Source organism: Sinocyclocheilus anshuiensis, unplaced genomic scaffold (genome assembly GCF_001515605.1).
Source record: "Sinocyclocheilus anshuiensis isolate Anshui unplaced genomic scaffold, SAMN03320099.WGS_v1.1 scaffold804, whole genome shotgun sequence".
Classification (NCBI taxonomy): Eukaryota; Metazoa; Chordata; class Actinopteri; order Cypriniformes; family Cyprinidae; genus Sinocyclocheilus; species Sinocyclocheilus anshuiensis.
The window spans coordinates 29,465-54,646 of record NW_015557098.1 but is presented as its reverse complement, the minus strand read 5'-3'; the positions used below and the strand labels follow the sequence as shown (position 1 = coordinate 54,646).

Below are 25,182 nucleotides of genomic sequence, written 5' to 3'. Positions count from 1 at the left end.
GCGTGGGTGTTTTTATATGAATGTATCTTTGAAAAGAACCGACCATCTTCAGAAAAGCTTCGATGTCATTTTCATTTAGTCTTTCCTGTAATGCCTGATAAAGTAGGGTTTGTGAGCGCAGTGCTTATTTGATTACAGCTGTTATCGGGGAAACCGCTATATCTCCCGCTCCAACAGCACCTCCTGCTGGCAGAGAATGAATTTGCAAATCTGTGGGAAACACTGGCGTCTGTCAGCAAACATAAACAAAAAGCATGCTTCAACTGTTTTGAGAGGGTGCTTAAGATTTGAGCCTTAAGCACTTAAATGTATTATTACTCTGAATTAGGCTACTACTACTACTACTACTACTACTACTACTACTACTACCATCTTCAGAAAAGCTTCGATGTCATTTTCATTTAGTCTTTCCTGTAATGCCTGATAAAGTAGGGTTTGTGAGCGCAGTGCTTATTTGATTACAGCTGTTATCGGGGAAACCGCTATATCTCCCGCTCCAACAGCACCTCCTGCTGGCAGAGAATGAATTTGCAAATCTGTGGGAAACACTGGCGTCTGTCAGCAAACATAAACAAAAAGCATGCTTCAACTGTTTTGAGAGGGTGCTTAAGATTTGAGCCTTAAGCACTTAAATGTATTATTACTCTGAATTAGGCTACTACTACTACTACTACTACTACTACTACTACTACTACTACTACTACTACTACTACTACTACTACTACTACTACTACTACTACTACTACTACTACTACTACTACTACTACTACTACTACTACTACTACTACTACTACTACTACTACTACTACTACTACTACTACTACTACTACTACTACTACTACTACTACTACTACTACTACTACTACTACTACTACTACTACTACTACTACTACTACTACTACTACTATCTTGTACCCTGCAATAATCATTTACTCAAACTCACTTTTATGAGATGAAGGGGAAAAAAAAGAAAAAAAGAAAAAGAAAATCGGCCAAACATCGGCCAAAAAAAAAATAAAAAAATCGGCATCATATATCGGCCATCGGCTGCCCTGATTTATAAATATTGGCATTGGCCAGTGAAAAACCCATGTCGGTCGACCTCTAAGAAAGATGAAAAACGCAAGTGTTTGCGACAGCGGCACTCATACTTGTCAATACAATTAAAAAAAAAATTTCAATACTTTGTCAGAGCTTTTGCTTGTTTGTAACTGCCTTTGGGGGAGAAGTCTATTTACTCTTTCAAACGAAGCGGCATTCATCTCTGAATCGGAGATAGAATGTGGCGTAGTCAGAAAGAGTTTTAAAAACATGTCAGCTAACACTTGATTTGACGTGATTGTGATCATCACGTCTGATTAAGCTTTCTGAAAATAGAGCAGGGCAGATTAAGAGATGCTTTTTTGGGGGGTGGCATTTATTTAACATGTGAGTGTTTGTGGTTGGGAGAAGAGGTGGGGTGGCTCTGATCCTCAAAGGATCCAGTAATTCTGTAAGGAGGATTAGGCCCTCAAGGCCGGTGGTTATCTTTAAACTGTGCCTTGTTTGAGGATTTTCCCCAGCTTGTAATTTAAACCGAAAACATAGACGTCCAAACATTGGAAACAGTAATTTGTGCCGAATCTCTTTTGCTGTACTAGTAAACATTTCTTCTATCTGGCAATCATCCACCAGCACTCTCCACCGAGGAAGTATAAGGATCTATTTTTGGAAGATGCACTTATAATAATGAACATGAGGAACTGTCATAATAATGGACTACAGAAGCAGAAGCGGTTACATTCGGCCCGCTCTTGGTCTTATATAATCGGCTCTTCAGCATTTAGAGCCCTGTGCACTGTTTAGTGCATCTTACGTAACAGTACAGACAGAGATAGAAAGGAAGTAGAGAACGTGTGAAATCCCGAGCAGAGTTCTAGTCCTGAACTGGAGCTGAGGTGCAGCAGGGGTCGATGCGCGGCCCTTTCTCATTCTGACATTTCCGACTCCAGAATCTGTCAAGGCACACCAAATCTTTTGCTTTTTGTCATGGGCAGTCAGAAAGTCAGAAAGTATATTTATCATACTCAAGAAAAAAGTATCACCCCTTGGTCAGTAATCCCCACTTTTTTCAAGACCCAATCAATTCCTGAAGGATAAATATTAGTCCCATCCCTTTTTCCATTATATACCCATTTCTCTTTGAAATATGCCATATCACAGAAGCAAAATTAATTGTAAAGGCTGTTATATGTTGACTTAAGTATGTTACAGCAACAATATAATACACAAATATGGTAATCAATCAGTACCATGGAATTACCAATTCCATACAGTCACTGAACCATATTTCTGTCACAGTACTTTTTTGTCTCTTCCAGCAAATGTTGAATCAACCCCTCTTGCGCCTGTTCATAATGTGCATGTGTGCTCATGAGTTCACTTTCAGTTGTAAATCAGCACTTTGGTTCTCTGGAACGGCTTTGGTTCTCTGGGGATGTTCGTTCACATTAATGTTGCAAGACGTTCACATGGTTTCAAAGATAATATCAAAAGTACCAGACACAAAATGATTAGAGAGAATGACAGTCTTCATGTGCATACACGATTCCCAATTAAAAAGATTCTGTGGGGAAAACCATGTGGCTTCGGGGTGCATTTGTATGAGTGTGTGGTGAATGCATGCCATCACTGCCAGTCAATGCGATGAGCAGTGGAATGCAGTGTCGAAGCAGGGCAGAGGTTATTGCACAAACAAGGTTAGGGAACATGACCCTTGTAGCTGGAGGCTGGGTCGCATCATGCATGCATGTGCACACACACAAATCTACAACAGTGCCAAAGAGTGAACAAAGGGCTGTTTTCATGCGACAGCAACCTGCATTACACTCAGAAATGCCAGGCAGCCATCTATATTCTGCTATGGACAACACTTTCTTCAATTAGTCTATTACTCTTGTACGGTTTACTTTGACAAAAAGAGAGTGTTTCATACTTTGTGTTTTTAGAGGAATGCAGGAATATAAAAATTCTGGCTGATATGATTAGTAGATAATTATTTTCAAATGGCAGATATTAAAATTCTATAATATTTCATCTAAATTTATTCAAAATTAAATACTAAAATCAAAAATAATTTTAAATATATATTTTATCAATCAGACAACACACGCACACACACACACATAGCAGACAATCACCAATTCCTATAGAAAACGGTTAATTTTAAGTGAGCAAGAGACAAAATCTTAATTTAAAATTTTAATGACCCCAAACTTTTAAAATGCTAGTGTACTTTTTAAGCAATATTAGCCACAATTTCTCACATTCTCCTGGCTAAGGCTGTTTTTACACAAAACTCTTTTCTGCAATAGCTGGATGCCACTTGTGGGGGAGAGATAATATCAAAAGTACCAGACACAAAATGATTAGAGAGAATGACAGTCTTCATGTGCATACACGATTCCCAATTAAAAAGATTCTGTGGGGAAAACCATGTGGCTTCGGGGTGCATTTGTATGAGTGTGTGGTGAATGCATGCCATCACTGCCAGTCAATGCGATGAGCAGTGGAATGCAGTGTCGAAGCAGGGCAGAGGTTATTGCACAAACAAGGTTAGGGAACATGACCCTTGTAGCTGGAGGCTGGGTCGCATCATGCATGCATGTGCACACACACAAATCTACAACAGTGCCAAAGAGTGAACAAAGGGCTGTTTTCATGCGACAGCAACCTGCATTACACTCAGAAATGCCAGGCAGCCATCTATATTCTGCTATGGACAACACTTTCTTCAATTAGTCTATTACTCTTGTACGGTTTACTTTGACAAAAAGAGAGTGTTTCATACTTTGTGTTTTTAGAGGAATGCAGGAATATAAAAATTCTGGCTGATATGATTAGTAGATAATTATTTTCAAATGGCAGATATTAAAATTCTATAATATTTCATCTAAATTTATTCAAAATTAAATACTAAAATCAAAAATAATTTTAAATATATATTTTATCAATCAGACAACACACGCACACACACACACATAGCAGACAATCACCAATTCCTATAGAAAACGGTTAATTTTAAGTGAGCAAGAGACAAAATCTTAATTTAAAATTTTAATGACCCCAAACTTTTAAAATGCTAGTGTACTTTTTAAGCAATATTAGCCACAATTTCTCACATTCTCCTGGCTAAGGCTGTTTTTACACAAAACTCTTTTCTGCAATAGCTGGATGCCACTTGTGGGGGAGAAAAAAAAAACTACAATGAGGTCATGTGGCAGCATAGCATTCTACAGTTTGAAATGTTTATGAATGTATAATCTTCCCACATTCTATAAAAAGGCATTATTGAGTGTACATTGTGCAGCAAGCAATATGTTCCATTCTGAACACTGCCAGCTCCTGCCACATATAGGGCACAACGACCTGATCCTGATCAAAGCTTCGCTCTCATCGTGATGTCGACTGAGAAACAGTCTCAATCCCCGCCATCTCAGATTTTCCTAACACGTCAGCCTTCACACTTTCACACACTGTAAGCAGTTTTTGTGCCCATTTGGAAGGCCGTCCAGGGTGCCTTAACAGCTTGAATAAAATTACATGTGGCGGCTCTGGGGGTGTGACGTCCCTCCACGGTCCACCCCACATCAAGAAGTCGAAACACGTGCAACTTTTAATTGCCAGTCCAACTTTCCCCCCCCAAAAATCCTTCAATCTTCCCATCCGCCATCTGTCAGTGACCCTCGCTAATCTCTCTCAGGTCACCAGAAGACCATCTAAACCAAAAAAAGTGGCTTTTAAATTACAAAAAAGGACACTGTCCAGGAAACAGAAGCAAGCATACATATGCACACTGCCCTGCCAGAGTCGCTCTGCCCAGAGGACGCATGGATATGGGTGCCAGTGGGATCTGGCATGCAAGCCCATTTCATTTTATTGAAAAGGCCCCAGTAGAACACAGAACGCAGCGCTCCAAAAGCAGAGACCGGAGGAGGACCTAACTACCCAGTCAATTTATCTCTGGGGAGGAAGTCGACTCCTGGAGTGCTTCAAATCCTCGGACTGATGGCTTAATTTCATTTTTGAATTGTTAATCCAGAACCCCATCCAAAGCTTTAATTTCTTCAATTTTAGTTCAGAAAAGAAAGGGAAAATAATGGGCAATTTAATTTCCGAGAAATGCAGGAATGGAATTTTTGGCAGAATGTCCCTTACCACACAAAAAAATTAACTCTATTACAGTAAACAGTGGTTACAGTCTGGGACTTATAATAAAAGCACACAGGCTAACACAATAAATGTTAAAATATACTATTTCCAAAACAACAAGACTAAAGTGACAGAATCACTTACCAACCTTGTTTGTAAGCAAACAGCAGTTGCACTTTTGAGGGTTAAAATGTGAAGCTCTGATTTTTAAAGCACTTATATGAATTCCTACCAGCGTTATTTTAGTGTTATTTATATATTTTTATAGTATTTATTAAAAATCAATTCTGAATTCTTAATTTTTTATTTTCAGTTTTCAAGTTTTAGTAATTTTGTAACATGCTTATATTTCTTTTTTCCCCATATTTATATAACAGTTCTATGTAGTTTTAAGTTTGAGTAATTTTAGTTTTCAGTTAACTACAAAGGTAATATTTTTAAGTTTAAAATGTTCTAATATTTAGCTATTTCATTTAACAAAAATTATTTTAGTTAACATTGATTCTTTGCAAGAATACAAGATGCATATGAAAATAGGATACAACTAAACGGACAAGGATAAGCGATTCTATCACACTAGTCTCGTTTTTTGCACATAATTCTTAAAGGGACAGTTCACCCAAAAAAAATATTATTTACTCATGGTTGCAAAACTGTATTACTTATCATCTTTTCTGTTCAGCCGAGAGAAAGTGACATTTCAAGAAATGCCTTTTTCTCAATGATCACCAAAAATGTTTGGTTACCAACATTCTTCAAAATACCTTGTTTTGTTTTCCAAAAAAGAAAGTCATACAGGTTTGAAACAACAAGAGGGTGAGTGAATGACAGCATTTTCATTTTTGGTGAATTATCTTGTGCTTATACTTTCGAAACAATGTGTGTTGTAACATTTATTGTGTTTTACTATACTTTAAATGTAACTTTTTTTATAAAATAACTTGGGTCATGAATGCCACATATGCTGTTACTAGAGTTTAACTTGTAAACTTGTGTCCTTTAAGCTGTGCTCCACATTGGTCTCAAACAAAGAAAAGTAACAAAACTCCACAGTTACAGCGAATAAAAGAGCACGAGTTGGTGGTGACTCTGCCAGCTCAGTCTCTGTGGGTAGGACCCTTTGAGCAGGGGATCACATTTCCTGCTGCCGCTCATAGCACCACGACCTACAGTAACCCACAGGTAGCAGGGTTACTACAGGGCAAACCACTGTACTGACAGAAAAAAAAACTTTACAGGCTACTGTGCAAAGTGCTCTCTCTCTTTCTCTACCTAACACACATGACTTCAGCTGATGTGAAGCTGAAAGAACACTCAAAAACCAGCGTTGTTAAATGAATATTTAATATGTAACATGCCCTAGATTTTTTGCGGTTATATCTTAACACAGGCACACTCCAAAAACAAGATATAGCTCAAGTCGGGCATGGAATTTACATTAGACACAGTGAATGGAGGAGAAATGGCGTTACTTCCACTAATATCACACAAAACATTCATACACCCACATGCTCAGATGTCGTTCTTCTTCTGAAATCTATTCTCACAGTATTTAAACTGAAGTTTAAAAATGTCTCTATTCACAGACGATGATGAAATGTTCTCAGTCACAACTTCCTCAAATAATATCCATTTATAATTTTCTTTTTTATAATACACATGTGTGTATGTACCTCGTTTGCTCCTGCAGAATAAGGTGAGGCTCCACAAAGAACTTTACTCTGAGCCGTAGTCTGCAGGGCGTGAGATTGTCCATCTGCTGGGAGATTCTGTTCCTCAGGTTCAGCCACAGGTTTTCTCCCTTACTGCCAGAAAACTGCAGCCCAAAGTAATCCACCTCAATAATTCCCAGCTTCCGACATACCTGTCACCAACAAAGAATCACACTATGTTAAAAATCAGAATCTGTTTACTTGTCCCCATCGACTTTCATTGTGTGGAAAAGAGCAGCCTGGACATTCTGCCCAACATCTCCTTTTGTGTGTCACATAAATCATTTTCTGCTTTTTTTTTTGTTTTTGTTTTTTAACATGACTATTCTGTCATCATTTACTCATCCTTATTTGTGGATGAACATTTCCTTTAACCATAAACTTAGCTAAATGTATTTATTTTACAATATAAGCACAATTCAGATAACATGTTGTGGTTTATTTGAACAAATCAAGATCAAAAACAAACAATGGGTTAGATTTTTATTTTAGAGTTTTTTTTTTTACCAAGAGTCTGAGGTGATTATTTCCCCCCAGAGTCTCAGTAATGTAATAGAGGCGAGAAAATCCCTTTAAAGAGCAAATCTGAAGTCCGGTGAGACAAAATGGTGCCTTAGTGAATTAATTTCGCTTGTGTAAGCATGCCATCTCAGGATATTTTCATGAACTGTAGAAACTTTATTTCCGCCTATAACATCGTAGTATGCTATAGCCGGAAATAAAGTTTGTACAGTTCATGAAAATATCCTGAGATGGCATGCTTACACAAGCGAAATTAATTCACTAATTTAAGCCTCATTACATCGTCATGAAAACGCAACATTCCCCTCTAATTGTATTTCTGTTTTCTAAATTAGTGCTAGAATAAAACGTTTGCGTTTTCTGTCAAATCAGACATACAACTTCAGAGATGTCCCTAAAACATTTATTAAAAACTATAACGTGTCGAAAAACCTTTCACTTTGCCATTTACATTGGAGGAGGTGTAGTATCTCCATACACGGGCCAAACATCTGCTGCTGAAGCGAATGAACTTTAGTAACCTCCAGCATGCCATCACACATGCACGCACTATTGTTCAGAGTATCCAAATGTATCTTTCTCTGAAAATAATAATGTAAACGTTTAACCTTCAACACACTGTATCTGTTAATAATCATGCAAGATCTTTTTTTGTTTGGAACAACAGAATTATATATAAAGCATAACATTTGATTATTTGTCTGAATGATCTAACGAAAGAAATGCTCGAATCTGACTTAAAAATACTTTAAGAACATGCTAAATACAACTACTCATGTTTACCTAAATAAACGCGTGAGATCAACAATCTCACAGATTGATGTTGATATTAAGTTTCCATGTGCTTCATATAAACTCATTCATTCCGCGCTCAGGTAACAGCTTTTGTTTTTCAACATTTGTGCTTATTTCCTATAGTAATGCACTAGGGCTGATGGGACAAAATACACGCTTCACAAACGTTTAATAATAAACATCACATCTATTTCACATTGAGGATTGTTTCATTCATCATCTTACCTTATTCAGACAGTCCTCTCCGTTCGCCTTTGCGTCCACTTCAATCTCCATCACCACCGCGTCCGGCCGTGTTACATGGCAGAGCATTTTGGAGAGGTGTTTTGTCTTTGGTCTACCCGTCCTGTACGAAAAGCACTACAAACAGCTCTCACTGTCCTCCTCTCTAAGCGCCCTACATCAACCCTCGCTCACGTTCCTCAAGCCGTCTGTTTCTCTGTGGTCGAGCGCTTCCTGCTCTATATGAACGAAGCGCTGCTCAAACCACGCCCACTGACCCCACAGCCAATCACACGAGCACGAGGCGTATCAAAGCATACAGCGAACGCTCTGACAGCAACAGAAAGCCTGCCATGTTCACTTAGTAGTGAATACTGTAGACTCCACTAGCGTCCCCTACAGGTGCGTTATTTTATCATGAAGATGCTCGAGTGGTTCCAATTCAGATAACAAAAATAAAAGAATATGCATTACAAATACGATTAGCCTACACATGTACAGTACCTACACTAATAGGCCTACTGCACAAATACAGTAACATCATATCACAGATTATCAGATAATCAAATAGGCTATTTAACCCCCCAAATTAACCATAAATCCATTTCCCCCTATATTTCATCTGTTATTCCAAGAATTCATCAGTTAAGGTGCCAGTGATCATGATTATACATTTATTATTTATTTAGGCTATATTAAAATGGAGCTCATGTTAACCTATCTATCTATCGTTTAATATGTTTTACCAAAAACAATTTATAGTAGTCTTTATTTTATTATAGTGACAAAGTTCAAATCTTGATTTAAACTGATCATTTATTTTCATTCACAAAAAAAGTTGCTTTATATGCATACTGGGGGCAAAATATTGCACACAAAGCAAAAAAAACAAAAAAACAATTAAATAAAAATAAATAAAACAAAAATAAACAAACATGCCCTTAATAAAATTAATAGTTATGTTTTAATAAAAATAAAAATTAATAAATAAAATAAAATACAATTAAACTAAATTAAATATGCATTTAATATAAATTAGAATATAAAAATGAAATAAAAATACAATTAATGAAAATACAGTTAAACATAATTAAATATCTATTTTGTGAGACAACATTGAACCATGCAAGAAACTTATTTACTTGATGCTTGATTGATTGCTTGTCCTTGTGAGACACCATTTTATGAGCACATTTACACTTGAGTACATCCTAGCAAATATCTCTTAAGTAAGAATGCAGCCTTACGTCAGAGCCTGCGGTCTCGTCCAGTGCCAGAGGACAGATGGAGTGATTGCCAATGTGAGATTACACTTCACATGCATTATGCATGTTTGCCTACAACCCTCCCTTGAGGACTGCATTGACACTCTGAAAGAGACATCAGCCAAAAAGCTTTTAATAATGAATATGTAAGCTGCTGGAAGAAAACAGAAGAAAAAAAATAGCTATTGAGCTATCAATGCATTTTCCAGTGTCAGACCAGCAGCAGTCCACAGGGACTGACTAGATTGTGTAGTCCTCAGATTAACCTTGCAGTAGAGTCGTGCGAGACAGCCCCGGTACAGACACCCAGCGTTCCAACACCTGTCCCCAAACTCCACTCAGTGTTCCCTGAATGCATCACATCAGGAAAGCAGTGGGCTTGAGGCTGCTTGGAGAAAACAACAAGCGTGAAATGCCAAGACGGATCTTTTCTGCTCACCGTAGCCTGCCCACACTTTGCCAGTTTGAAACTCTTTCTCCACAAGCACTCACAGCCAGATGTGACAACAGTCTGACTAAAGTTGGCTGAACAAACAGCAAAGAGTGTCCATGTGCATATGAGGCTAGAAAAAGTCTGCAGCTACTGTATCCGCAGGTGTGCTTAAAACTGTCCACAGGTGATGCAGTGAATAAAGAAGTACTAAAATCCATTCATATAAAACTGGAAAATGTGGTGTTCACCACAAAATGTGGTAGTCATCTGTCACCATTTACTCACCACATGTTGTTTCAACCCTGTATGAGTTTATTTCTTCTGTTGAACACAAAATAAGATATTTTGAGGAATGTTGGTGACCAACCAGTTGACGGTAGCCATTGACTTCAATAGTATCTTCAACATGTTTTCCATCGAACATTTGTTTTGGATTTATCTATTTTTGGAGTATACACCGAAAAAATGCAGTTTTATTAGAGAAGACAGACAGTTTAAAAAAGTTAGAATAAAAAAAAAAACAGTGATTGGCTGTCGCACAACTGTTGCACGACAGAAATTCAATGATGTCAAGACTGTAAATTATTGGTTATAAAGGCACATCCAAGTTTGCTGTTATGCTTTCTCCAAAGGATAGATTCGCAGATCCTGGTATCTCTCAATAATAAGACCATCTCTGCTTCCAGTACAAAAGACAAAAAACCAAGATGGACGTGTCCATTGTTAGTGCAACAGGCAATAAAAATTTTAAAACGCCGTATATTGCATAGATAGTACTGAAGAATCATGTACACAGATAGACGTTGGATAGTACTGTGTGCACCACTGGGTTTATTGAGACAGACAAACAGAAGTGCTAATAAACAATAAGTTACCACTGTTTCTCTTCTGTTGATGCACTGAGCAGCCGTTTTTGATTCTGAAGCCAGGAGTGTTGCAGCTCCTCCAAGTTTCCGAGAAAGAACTTTGACTTAACCTTAACTGTCACCGTCCCACCTGTGGGACACTTGGTGCTCTTTTTTTGTTGTCCTTTTTCTCTATCAAATCTTTTAGTAATCATCATAAATCATATATAATTTGAAAGCTTAGAAGCCCAAGATTCATCCTATGAAAATCATTTTGAAATTGGACATTGCGTTACCATGGAAATGGTACTTTAAAATCTTTTGGCAGTCTCCTCCCCTTTAGTGGGCAGTGTCAAGTGTCATTACAAAATTTAATTCCAAAGTGTTTAAGTTTGGATAGTTCCAACAATTTAAGTTTGGATAGTGCACCTGCATGCCTATTTTAAAAAATCTAACCAATCAGAGCCCATCGCCTATTTCTGAGGGAGGGGCTTCATAAAAGCAGGAAATTGATCAGCGCGTTTCTCAGAGAAGGGACAGAGCTGTGTGGAATAAAGGTAAATTATGTGAAAAATAATGCTTTAAAAAAAAAAAGATGTTAGACTGCCCATAAACACAAGAAAAAAGCCTAGAAAAAAAAACACTGAACCACCCATTTAAGAGGGTTGTTCAAGTTAAAAGTCCTACTGCAGGGGTGTCCAAACTCGGTCCTGGAGGGCCACTGTCTAGCAGAGTTTAGCTCCAACCCTAATTAAACACATCTGAACCAGCTAATCAAGGTCTTACTAGGTATACTAGAAACTTCCAGGAAGGTGTCTTGAGGCAAGTTGGAGCTAAACTCTCCAGGACACCGGCCCTCCAGGACCAAGGTTGGAAACCCCTGTCCTACTGGGAACTCAGAATTTCCAACTTCCGAGTACAAATGGAACACAGCATTAGTTCTATCTTGGCCTTGTTTTACTAATTCGTTCCCTCATTTTAAATTGTGGCCATGTTGTACTAATTTGTTCCCTCGATTGAGTTAAATTGTGGTCACGTATTAATAAATCAATCCCGAGTTTTAGTTTATTTAAATCATGACCACAATTGAACTAAAATGAAGGAATAAGTCATGGGACCAAATTATGGATTTGAGGCTACGGTATCTTGTTTTTTCACCACATGTCATGGACGGCTTAATGCCATTATATAGTTTTTTGTTTTATTTTCCAGAAAAATCCTAAACTATATTTTTAAATTTTCAGAAGAAAATGTATGTGATGTTTGTCCATACAAAACAGCCATGATGTTAAGGAGTTGCAGGTGGTTGTCAAGCACCAGGGTGATGCTATGCAGTTGCAAAGATATTCTACATGGTTGTAAGCATGTTGCTATGTGGTTGCCAGGTGTTCCAAGTGATTACTTATTAGCTCACACTCAAGTCCCTGTGATATTTTAGTCTCTACAGTAGATATACAGTAGCTCAGGTCAGTCCTTCAATGTAAGTATATGCGGTTTTTACTCATTTATTAATTAATTTATTTATATTTCAGCTTGTTGTGGCAAGAATGAATGAACATCAACACATGAATAAGAGATTTTGAGTTTTGATGAGCTTTATGAATACTGATATTCATTAATCTGTGACATTCATAGATGTAGAGCTGAACTTCTCACTCTCTCTGTAGGACTGGGCAGAAGTGGCCTACATGAAGGGCATTTCAATTACCTGAGGGCCGAAAACCCCGACGTCGTGGTGGTCTACCTCTGCCCCGAGGTGCCAGCTGATCAGGATGGGCAGCATGGAACTCAGACATTAAGGCGGGGTCCAATATATCGATCCTAGGTACCCATGAGCGTTCCTCGGGTCCATATCCTTCCCAGTCCACGAGGTATTCCAGCTGACCACCACGGCGCCGGGACTGCAGAATTTCCTTCACCTTGTAGACAGACCCTTCATCCAGGATCAAGGGAAGAGGGGGTTCCTCCGTCTGGCCAGGCTCTGTGGAGAGAGACAGGTTCATGGTGAGGCTTAAGTAGTGATACGTGGAACGTGGGATGAATTCTGTACTGTGAGGGGAGTTGGAGTTTGTAGGTGACCGGGTTTACTTGTTCCAGGATGGTGAAAGGGCCAACAAATCTGGGACTGAGCTTTTTACAGGGCAGGCGCAGTCTGATGTCCCGAGTTGACAGCCATACCTTCTGACCTGGTTGATAGGTAGGTGTTTCAGTTCTTCGAAGGTCCGCGGCCGTCTTCTGCCTGCGCACTGCCCGTTGGAGATGGTGGTGAGCAGCGTCCCAGACCCTCTCGCTTTCCCGGAACCAGTAGTCCACCACCGGAACATCAGAAGGCTCCCCGGACCAGGGGAACAGTGGAGGCTGGAACCCGAGCACGCACTGGAAGGGAGTGAGACCAGTAGAAGGCTGTCGCAGGGAATTCTGAGCGTACTCGGCCCAGCCCAGGAACTGGTTCCAGGAATCCTAGTGGCCATGGCAGAAGGTTCGCAGGAATCACCCCACCTCCTGAATCTTCCTCTCCGTTTGACCATTCGATTGTGGGTGGTATCCGGACGAGAGGCTTACGGTCACACCTAGGAGTTTGAAGAAGGCATTCCATACTTTGGAGATAAACTGAGGTCCCCGGTCGGAGACGATGTCTTCGGGAATTCCATAATATCGGAAGACCTGGTTGAAGAGAAGCTCAGCAGTTTCTAGTGCAGTGGGAAGACCTCTGAGGGGCAGAAGGCGACATGATTTTGAGAAATGGTCAACAATTACCAGGATGTATGTGTTACCTTCAGAGGGGAGCAGGTCAGTGACAAAGTCTACTCCTAGGTGACCAGGGGCGATTTGGCACTGGTAGAGGAATTTTTGAGGTGTCAGTGGGATATGATTGCGGTTGCATTTCAAATGTGAGATTACACTGGAGGAGAAATCCGTTGCACTCCTCCGCCAAACCAGAGTAGGGCGCTGGTCGGGCCATGGGACTAGCGAAGATGGTAGGCGAAGAAGTGCTGGTCGTGATGGAGGAGGTGAGGGGTGGTGATGGTGGCGGTGCCGATGGCTTGCGTAGCGTGCGAATGCAACCCTTTAAATAGTAATGGGAAATAGTTCGCGCAAAATCGTCCCAGTACTTTAGTACCGTACATTTAGTTCTGGAACTAAAGCAGTGCGAAAGGCCCTATACAAAATGTGCTGTGGTTGGGGGTCCCCAGGACAGGTTTAAGAAGCATTGGTATGGAGAACTGTTAAACAGAACAGTATAAAATTCTTTCATCACTTTTGATCACTTTAATGGATCCTTGCTCTGAAAGGAGGACTCTGGAAATATTCTGCTGGCAGAGGACTTCTGGCTGCCTGGAGTGACTGATTGAGAGGATAAACAAACACGGCAAGAGTCTTATTGGAATTGTACATTTATACTGTGTGTTTGTGTATTTTTTATCGTAATAGCATCTGTATTATTATTGCTCATACTGATTTGAACAAACCCTTAACTCTAAACATTAAAGTGCAATTTGTAACTGTGATATAAACATGAATGATACCTCAAATTATACTTGTTGAGGAGTGTGCTGATACTTTTCTAAATAATGGAAATATAACTGTCAATAAAACAGGCACAAAAAACTCACCCAGAACAAACTAGCAACTGCATGGCAAAAATCACTCAAAATATGCAAACACATAGCAATGAGCCAGAACACACTATAAACTTCGTAACAATACACAAAAAACACTCAGAATACAGTGTGTTAGCAACAACATAGCAATGACCCAGAAAATATTAGCAAGCAACTGCACAGCAACTGACAAAATCGGCCACTATACCCTCATTCACTATTCCCTACATTAGTCCACTAATAGAGTCCAGTTGATGGAGTGAATGAAGACGAGTGAGGGAATCATGACACTGAGTGCGCCGGAAGAACTGACACTTTGGCACAGTTTGTTCTTGACGTTTAATAATCTTTTGAAACTTAATGAAATTATACATTAACTACTTTATTTAAACTATTTAATAATCAATTAAATTTATGACATTACACTGTACCAACACTGGACCAGTGGTTTGGAAAATGGATGGATGGATGATTCAGCTGCAGGTGTCATCTTCTGGCGAGATGCGGGTATTCATTCGGTTGTCCCTCACAGTGCATTATGGATATTCTCTAGCCGATGAGTGTGCATTGGTTGTACACTCGTCATTGCGGTGCATTATGGGATTGAATGAGTGCACTCAATATCATCCACTATGGGGCCTGTCCAAATACCAACACTTGTGGTCTTTGCACTTCAACACTTTGTCTACTTACATGATGTATTTCTTGTGTGAAGAATTTTTCATTACCTGATGGAACTCACTTGTGTTGTAAAAATTCGTACCGAGCTTATTTAGATTTTCAATACTTTGCATTTTTAAAATAAACTTCTAAATGTCTGTTCAGTAGTCCCTATAACAGATCACAATTTAATAATTTAATTTGTGGTACTTCTAATTAAGGGATAAAAAGTAGTTGCAAATGTTAAACAAAATACACGTACTCATCTTCGCACCAATAAAATGTGCAACATTTTATGTTTTACTATCAAATTATATGCAATATCTAATTTTATTATTGTTAATTTTTAACTTACACTGGAAAGGTTTCCATGACATCTTGCATGCTCTTGGCAAAAAGTCTCAAGATTTATTTCCAAAACATGATGCATAATGGGATATGCTTGGAATTAATGTGTGTTAAGGGCACTGCGCTTCGGCATTTTTAAAGGGCACATCAGATGCCCATTTTCCATTCTTTAGGGTCTTCATAAAATGTCTGTAACATACTTCGGTTTAAATTCCTCAGTGGCAGTGTAAAACAACATCCTTTTACCTGGTCAAAAACAGCTCTGTTCTCAGCGACCCATTTAGGTGCATGTCTCTTTAAATGATAATGAGCTGCTGCTCACCCCGCCCCTCTCTTCTGTGGGGCGTGTCGACACAAGACATGTGAATTGATGCCTTGGACTCTGTATGTGGTTCGGAGGTGGTCTTATTCAAATAACTAGCTATACGTAGAAACCGGCTGAAAATTTAAACATCTCACTGGATGACACAGTTTCAGACTCAGACAGCCCATAACAAACTGGCTGCATGTTTTCTTTTCAGCTTTTTTGAGCCGGCAGACATGCCAGAAACCTAACTAAATATATATATATAAAAAAAAGCTAAAAAACTTCAAAACTTCATCCGATGTCTCCTTTAAGAAAAATCACCCAGAACCTGTTAGAAACCACAAAGCAACCACAAAGCCAAGCTAAAGAGCACACACATAAAAGCTGATATTCATACAGCACAGCTTAATATTTCTGGGAGACCAAACAGGTTTTTATTCCTCTGCAGAGGATTATCAACCGCAATCATGGCTATTAGCAAAAATACTGCTCCAGTGTGTTTTATATGCTGCTCTTGGATTGTAACAGAGCTTATGAATCACCAGCCCTGAATCTGCCAGCGGGATCAAATCACTCACAGAATATGTATCAAAGGAGCAACGCTGGAAAGAGCAAGGAAGGGAAGAGCTGACAAAGCAACCATACAGTATGAAATCATTTCTGATCAACTCTGTCAAAAGGAAATGATGATATCATAGTTAGAATAATTTGGTTTATACAGAATTTAATAAGAAATGTTCATATTGAAATTGAATCTTTTTTACTGAAAACTTTGGCATGTTGTCATATCTGAGTACAGATTGTGACATCTCTTCTGAAACTCTAGAAGAGGCACATGTGAGATTACTTTTTCTTAAAAGTCTGTGGAGTCTGAGACTTGGGTGATTTGCTCTCCATTTAATCTCATTGCTGTCTAGGAGAGCATAACCAAATATTCAGGATTAGAGGGACTAAATATAATAGTTTCAAAATTATTAATTTGTTTGACGGTAAGCCCTCATGCACTCTCAGACAAATGCTTCAATAATGACCCTGACGTTAACACTCATCTAGCTGAGATATGAACCTTAACCTTGTACCGATTAACCTGAGTTTTGCTTATATTGGCAGTCTACTAGATGGCTCAAACAGCTTCTAGTGATTATTCAGCCCTCATGCACTCTCAGACAAATGCTTCAATAATGACCCTGACGTTAACACTCATCTAGCTGAGATATGAACCTTAACCTTGTACCGATTAACCTGAGTTTTGCTTATCTTGGCAGTCTACTAGATGGCTCAAACAGCTTCTAGTGATTATTTAATTAGCAGTTCATAGAGATTAGAGATAAGCACTGTGTGTCTCACTACGAGGGAATCTCTGATTATATTACTTCACACTTCAGCATGACACTGTAGAGTCAGGTTTTTACACAGTATATTAACATGCCAGTAGCTATTTTTCCATACAAAGTTGCGAATGTAACTTATGTGAAAAATTAGTATATCACCTAAATCATTTGTGAATAAAGCATGGTTTCCATCCTATGTGTTCAAGAGAACAAAAGTGTCAATTGAATGCATTTTTTTTAGCAGCGTTGGTTCCAGAAGTATTTTCCATTAATTTTTCCAATGAAAATCTTCATTAAAGAGCCAAGAACCAAACCAACCAGCTACGACATGAAACACAACATTATAAACTTTTATTTGCCGCAAAAATATTTGAAAATCGGACTACACGACAAAGGTACAAGACTGTGTACTTTACAGTTTGGATCTGCAATCCCATGAAGCATTGCGAATGACATAATGAATGTTGTTGATAACTATAGAAAAAAATATTTAAATTACATTTATTGCAAAATATGCATATATGTATATAAATATTTAAGTATTTTGGTGGAATTCTGTACAGCATTATGGGATTTTTCAACACAAATTTTAGTGTTAAACACAATTATATACATAAAAAATGTAAACTGATGGCTTAAACAAAATCTTATACATCAATTAAAAACTTCGGCACTCACAACAGGGCTGCCTTTAAAGGTTTATAAGTTAAAATTAATTTTCTTACAGAGAAAACAAATAAAGCTTTTACTTCTAAAACCCAATTGTTGCACTCTATTCCTGAGAAACTGTAACAATAGTAATAGTTTATGTTGTTGTTATCGGGGAAGCAACTGTGGCTCTTTTTTCATACATAATAAATGTATTGTGCCTTAATTACTCACGAAATATGCATGTATATAAATATTTAAGTATTTTGAGAGCATAGCGAGACCGACTTGATTGTGGGTGGGTGGAGCTAAAGTGTGTGTGTATGGATGGAAACAGTTACTGTCACATCTCAAGGTGAAGTAAGATGCATCATCTGTCTCCTCCCTTGTTGCTCACACACAGCCTGAGCTATAATACCTCACAAACACAAGGAGAAGATTTCAGGGTCTTGTCTAAAAGCTAAGGCAACTACATTTATAAAATAACCACGCTTTCAACCACTGTGTCAGATGCCATTTTTATTCTTTCAGCCATCCGCTGAATGATAGACTTTGTGAGATCTCATAGGTAGCAAAGTATATGTGCTGCTTTCAAAAACTGAACAAATGAAACCATCTCAGTAGACAATCTCAATACAGTGAGGATTGCGTGACCAACCACATGCAACACAAGTCACAATGCATGTTCAAAAATCATGTACATTTGGAGCCAGCGATGACATTTGAATCATTTCATATTCAATCCAAAATTCATGTGGCAGAAAACAGGCTGTATTTTCAGTTAATAAAATTATGCAAGCATGCTGTTTTTGATATGAGGTGAATTCATGTGTTTCTTTCTGTGCACGTAGGCTCTGAGAGAATACCAAAAAACACATTAACATACATACAAAGAAGCAGGCTAACAAGATAAGAAGCCATTCTCAACAAAATCCATATACATTTGAAAGGATTTGCTGAAAATGTACTCAACCTCAGGATATCCAACATGTAGATGAGTTTGTTTCAGATTTGAAGAAATGTAGCATTACATCACTTGCTCACCAGTGGATCCTCTGCAGTGAATGGGTGCCGTCAGAATGAGAGTCCAAACAGCTGATAAAAACATCATGATAATCCACAAGTAATCCACACAGAAAGGCTATCACTACTTCCTTTACACAGCAACTTTACATACTTGAGAACAAAAATCTTGCCCAAAAATCTTACACACCTACTGAAATTGTGTTGTTAAATCCTCCAGATAAGATTCTGTATTAAAAGTCTAAGGCCTGGCAGCCTGATGGCATGGTGAAACAGAATTCAAGGATGACTGGAGCACTTTGAATCACAGCTGATTCCAGTTGGTGAGGCGACGGGAATCCTTTTAATTAGCCTGTTAATCAGCAGTTTTGCATGAGAGAAATTAAAGATTTTCAGCATAAAAGACTCACCCGTTGGATCCCAGCAAATATCGAGGAGAAAACATGACTGAAAAAGGAACACAGCATGTATCCTGCTATCATGACATACTCACTGAGAGAAAAAAACAAGAGAGAGCTCCGTTCTGTGAATATTGCACTAACATGAACAATTCACAAATTTGTATTAATAAACAGAGGAGCTTTTTTTTGTGGTAGTTGATATCACAGAGGTTCAACAAGCTCAGAAGGAAAGCTCCTTGATACATTTCTGCCACCTACTGGATTGGAGTCTAAAGTGCTAGATGACAAGCAGGAGAACAATTGTGGCTGTCATGATTTTAGGGTACATTTAGATGACAACGATGTGATAAAATGGAAAAGTTTTTCCTTTGCGTTTTTCATACAGACAACAATGCTAGCAAAACAATCCCCGTTCACACGGATCAGTGGAAAAGACTTGAAACGCTGTATTATGCATGCCTGGCCAGTAGTTGGCGATGTCTCTTTGTAAAAAAAAAATTGTTTTCAAAAACTCGCACTTTCAAAGGTTTGCATTTTCACACCCCCGAAACGTGGTTGTCAATTAAATGAACGGCCAAAATGCATGAAACGTTTTCGCTTGAAAATGGTGTAGTGCAAGTGCTCCCTTGATGTACAAATAGTTATTGGGAATTTTTCACCGATCGGAATGGCATGAGAGTGAATAAATGATGAGAGAACTGACCAATCACAATGAAATATTTGAGAGAGTTTTGTAATAATGCAAAATAATCTGCCACACAGACAGTAGGACACATATAGACATGGCATCTTCTATGGTGTGTACTTTTCTAAGTGATCATACTTTTACCTCGCAGACTCTGAAACTTGAGCTTTATATAGGAAGCTGAATCGTTTGTGGGTGGCTTTTTTGTTTTGACTTGATAAGCACCTTGGACATTTTTGTATAGGAAAGCACCATTCATATTGTCTTCAAAAATGTACAAATGTAGTTACTTGTGCAATTGGGTAATTTTCACAGTAATAGTGTGGCACAGTAATTTTCCCTTCATCTTTAAGCAAAAAACAAAACAAAAACATTCATCAAGATTATTAATAGACCTAATTGGCTTGTTAAAAGGATTTGTGGTCAAATGATTAAAAAAAAATCCCTTTGGCAGTGAGAAATATGATTAGCTTGTAGGCTGACTTAAGTTCAAATGGAACAATAATTGGATTTGTGTGTTTGCCTCTGATGGCGCGTACCCACTGAATCCAGTCCAAATGGATTTCTGCTGTAAAGGTATGCTGAAACTCACCTCAGAGAACATTAAATAACTTAAATTGATGAAATATGCAAAACTTTCCTTTGTCCTTGAGAAAGCTCCCTAAGGCATGACAAGAAACTCATTAAGTTAAATCTCTGGGAAAAGCATTACATAACCATAGAGGCAGGATTATAGCTCTAAAGTCAGCGCCAAACACTTACAAAATAGTGATGTTATTAGACATCAATACCATGGTACTTTGATAAATATCTTAGTGCTGAATTTTCATGTGTCATGATATTTACAAGGAAAAATGTAAGCTGATTTTAAGCTTTAAAGAGCCGTCCAAAAACAATACAATATGTATTGGCAATACGCGAACTTTAATATAGCTAAATATTTATTTATTTATTTATTTTTTTTAATTAACCAGCAAAACCATACTATCAGGCACAACATACCTTTTGTTATTTGCTTTTGTAAAATGTACACCTCTGTAAAAGTGGGTATATAACCATTATTAATAATTCACCAACAATAATTTATGTTAATCGAGCATCAAATCAGCATATTAGAATGATTTCTGAAGGATCATGTGACACTGACGACTGAAGTAATGATGCTGAAAATTCAGCTTTGATCACAGGAATAAATTACATTTTAAAATATATTCAACTATGTTAAATTCTAATAATATTTTACAATATTACTTTTTTTTTAAACTGTAGTTTTAAACAAATACAGCCTTATAAGATATGTCTTATAAAAACATAAACAATTATAATATTTCCAAACTTTTGACCATACATATATGTATTTAAGATTTTTTTCCGGTAATGTGTGGTTTAAGATTACTATTTACCCGGGAAAATGATATATAATCTGATGTCCAGAGCATTGGTTAATAGAGTCCATGATAAACTATATGTACATGAATCTTGACATTCTGTTCGAAATACTTAGTCTTCATAGCATCTAAGTCTCTTAAGGCAAAAACAAACAACTTCTGCTAGATCTCATTTCCGAACAAACAGTGTGTGTAGTGTGTTTGAGGGTGATCCGGTGATCCTGTGTGTGTGTGTGTGTGTGTGTGAATGCACTGAGACTCATGTCCTTGGGGCTTGTGGTTGAGAAGCAAAATCATTTCATTCTAATAAAAAACAGCTCAAGTGTTGACAGAAGACGTGCAGTCTGGGTTTTAGAGATTTTTAGGCGCATGTTCACAACTCTTTCATAGTGTCTAATAGACAAAATGCTTAATTTACATATGTAACATTACAATCAAGCATAATAATTACTCGCAGGCCCTCTGCTCAATCACTGACTGACTCTCCTGTCTGAAGGTCACAGATGACTCAAGAGCAATTCATATCTGGACGGATGGAGGGAGTCACATTGATTAAAGGCTTGGTAATAGTTATGGGCAGTGTTGGGGAGTAACTAGTTACATGTAACAGAATTACGTAATTTAATTACAAAATAAAAGTAATTGTAATCAATTACAGTTACTGAGAAAAAAACATGTAATTAAATTACAGTTACTTATGAAAATGTTAAGGATTACAAAGGGGGTTACATCTGCTTTTTTCACACACACTCCCACATACAGATTTAATTGATTTCTTTAATAAATTGCAGTGACTGCTCTAAAATATGAAACACCAATGTTTCAGGAGCTTAGAACAAGCTTATTCGATAACCCTTTTATTTCTTATATGAGTTTATGTAGCTATGCTTAATTTTTTTAAAGATTAACTGTTTTTTTCCAAGGCATTGTTAGATTCCAGTGTTTACTGTCATAGCTATGTAAAAATTTGATTCCAAAACAGTATCATAGCTAATAAAATATTTCTTGTTGTGATCTTAAATATGTATTTAACCTCAGTATGATCTCAAAGTAAGTCTGATTTTGTGGTGGCTGTGCTTCAAAGGGGACATTGATCTTCCACAAGTTGGTATGATTCTTTAGGGCCTTCATGAACGGTCTGCAACATACTTTGGTTAAAATTCCTCAGTCGTCGTGTAAAACAACACCCTTTTTACCATGCTCTGTTCACAGCGACTCATTTTGGGGCATGTCCCTTTAAATGCTAATGAGCTCTGCTTACCCGCCCCTTTCTTCTGTGGCAGAGCAAAAGCGATTTGCAAATAATGATAAAAAAATATAAAGTGTCAGACTGACTTCTGGAGGTGGAGCTGGATCACGAACAATGGTTACTGACCTATCCTTGAGTTTGAACTTTTTAACAAAACCTGCCTTGATTACAGTTACTAAAGGATTACAAAGGGGGTTACATCTGATGTTTTTACACACACTAACACATACAGATTTAATTTATTTCTTTCATAAATTGCAGTGACTGCTCTAAAATATGAAACACCAATGTTTCAGGAGCTTAGAACAAGCTTATTCGATAACCCTTTTATTTCTTATATGAGTTTATGTAGCTATGCTTAATTTTTTTAAAGATTAACTGTTTTTTTCCAAGGCATTGTTAGATTCCAGTGTTTACTGTCATAGCTATGTAAAAATTTGATTCCAAAACAGTATCATAGCTAATAAAATATTTCTTGTTGTGATCTTAAATATGTATTTAACCTCAGTATGATCTCAAAGTAAGTCTGATTTTGTGGTGGCTGTGCTTCAAAGGGGACATTGATCTTCCACAAGTTGGTATGATTCTTTAGGGTCTTCATGTACGGTCTGCCACATACTTTGGTTAAAATTCCTCAGTGGTCGTGTAAAACAACACCCTTTTTACCTTGCTCTGTTCACAGCGACTCATTTCGGGGCATGTCCCTTTAAATGCTAATGAGCTCTGCTCACCCGCCCCTTTCTTCCATGGAAGAGCAAAGGCGATTTAAAAATAATCATAAAAAAATATAAAGTGTTAGACACTTATTCTGGAGGTGCAGCTGGATCATGAACACTGGGTACTGATCTTTTTAAGTAGGGTAACTTGTAATCTGTAACCTATTACATTTCCAAAGTAACCTTCCCAACACTGGTTATGGGGAAAGCACACACCAGCCAGTGCTTCTCATTGACTACAACTAATGAGATTCAATTACATTTTAATTTCAGATCAGATTAGAATCAGATGCTAAAGAGCTAAAGAGCTAAGTAAATGTTTGTTGTCATGACCTTTCTGCACTTTAAATCTGTCCTGCAATTTGATTAAGTTTAGTTTGCATAGTGTTTTATAATAATAATAATAATACCACCAATAATGAACAAGCCAAAACTTGACAGTAATGAGAAGTCCTTGCATATTATTTAAAGGGGGTCATATGATGTTGCTAAAAAGAACATGATTTGAGACTTTAGTCTTTGCAACTTTACAGATCTTCTTTATGCACCAAGAGCTTGTAACACTCCAAAGAGAAAGGAAAAATTGAAATCGCATCATATGACCCCTTTAAAGGCAGGGTAGGTGATTTGGTTCAAAAACATTTTTTGTTATGCTGGTTGAAAGTCTCTTCACATCTAATAGCAATCAGCTTGAATGTGCTTCCAGTGTCAGTTGCTTAATAATAATAATAAAATTACAATTTCAGTGAGAAGATATTTCTCATTTTCTTTTAGCTTAATTTGAAGTACTAAAATAAATAAATAAATAAATAATACAAATGTCAAAACAACAAAATAGCTAAAACTAACAAAAATTAAAATGACAACAGAAAATCTCAAATTAAAATCAAATTAAAAAAATGAACAAAATCAATATTAGTATATCAGTGCTAAAACAACACTACTTAATATCATAATCATAAACATATTAGTTTGTAGCACAAATAATTTTACCGCTTACTTCACTTCTACTAGTCACTGAAAAATCTTCTATAATATATGTTATTATTGTTGTTTATTGTTTACTGTTATTATATGTTATTTATATTTTTAATCAGAATACACTGGCATTTTTGAATGGCTGTCAGAGGATAAACATGATTTCTTCTCTCATAGTGGTGTAGTTGCAGCATCTATTGCTGAAGCCAACCAGCCAAATAAGCCTTGAACCTACGTACACAAAGTTTTTGCAAATCGATTTGGCTCACACATACTTTTACTACACCACTTCAAACATAAATGAGTTTTAGATAGGATGAGAAAGGATCCTTGTACCAAAACCCATCCTCCTGCAACTTTATAGGCCATATATCTCCATCTAACCGCAATATCAGTGCAACTGCACAGAAAACCTCTCTTCTCTCACCTTCTCTTCTCACATAGAGATAAATGAAGATATTGTGGTGGTTTCAAACTAGTACACTGACATATTTCACTGAGTACAAGACATGACCCTGTTGCTGTGTTGCTCCCACTCTGTGCTGTTTTGTTGTTCTCTCTTTAAGGTCTCTGCTGTATTTCACCTCTAACATACTCTGCAAATGATTCCACTGACTGAAATAATGATGCAGGAACAGTGTGCCATTATCACACTTCACACTAGTTTAAACTCTCCAGAGCAAAGAATAACACAATGTTCAGTTTATAACCGATAATTGTTTGCAGGGAGGGATGCATAAATGTCTTGCATTTGTTCATAAAAGCATACTACCATATCTGTTTTTCAACAGAATGCAGTATTTATAATCTGAACAGTATTTATGTTTTCGGTATGTTAAATTGTTATTTTTACAAATTATCA

The 25,182-nt window shown here is 37.5% G+C and overlaps 1 protein-coding gene across 1 annotated transcript in view; it reads right to left on the bottom strand.

Annotated features, from left to right (window-relative positions):
* Positions 1-8,703, bottom strand: part of LOC107677448 (E3 ubiquitin-protein ligase MYLIP-A-like) — a 40,532-nt gene extending 31,829 nt beyond the window's left edge. Inside the window, exons 1-2 of the mRNA XM_016472356.1 lie at positions 8,445-8,703; positions 6,864-7,054 (exon numbers count right to left, since the gene is read on the bottom strand). Of these exons, the coding sequence (XP_016327842.1) occupies positions 6,864-7,054; positions 8,445-8,531 (278 nt within the window). The 5' untranslated portion in view covers positions 8,532-8,703. The remainder of the gene's footprint in view (positions 1-6,863; positions 7,055-8,444) is intronic.
* Positions 8,704-25,182: the final 16,479 nt, after the last annotated feature.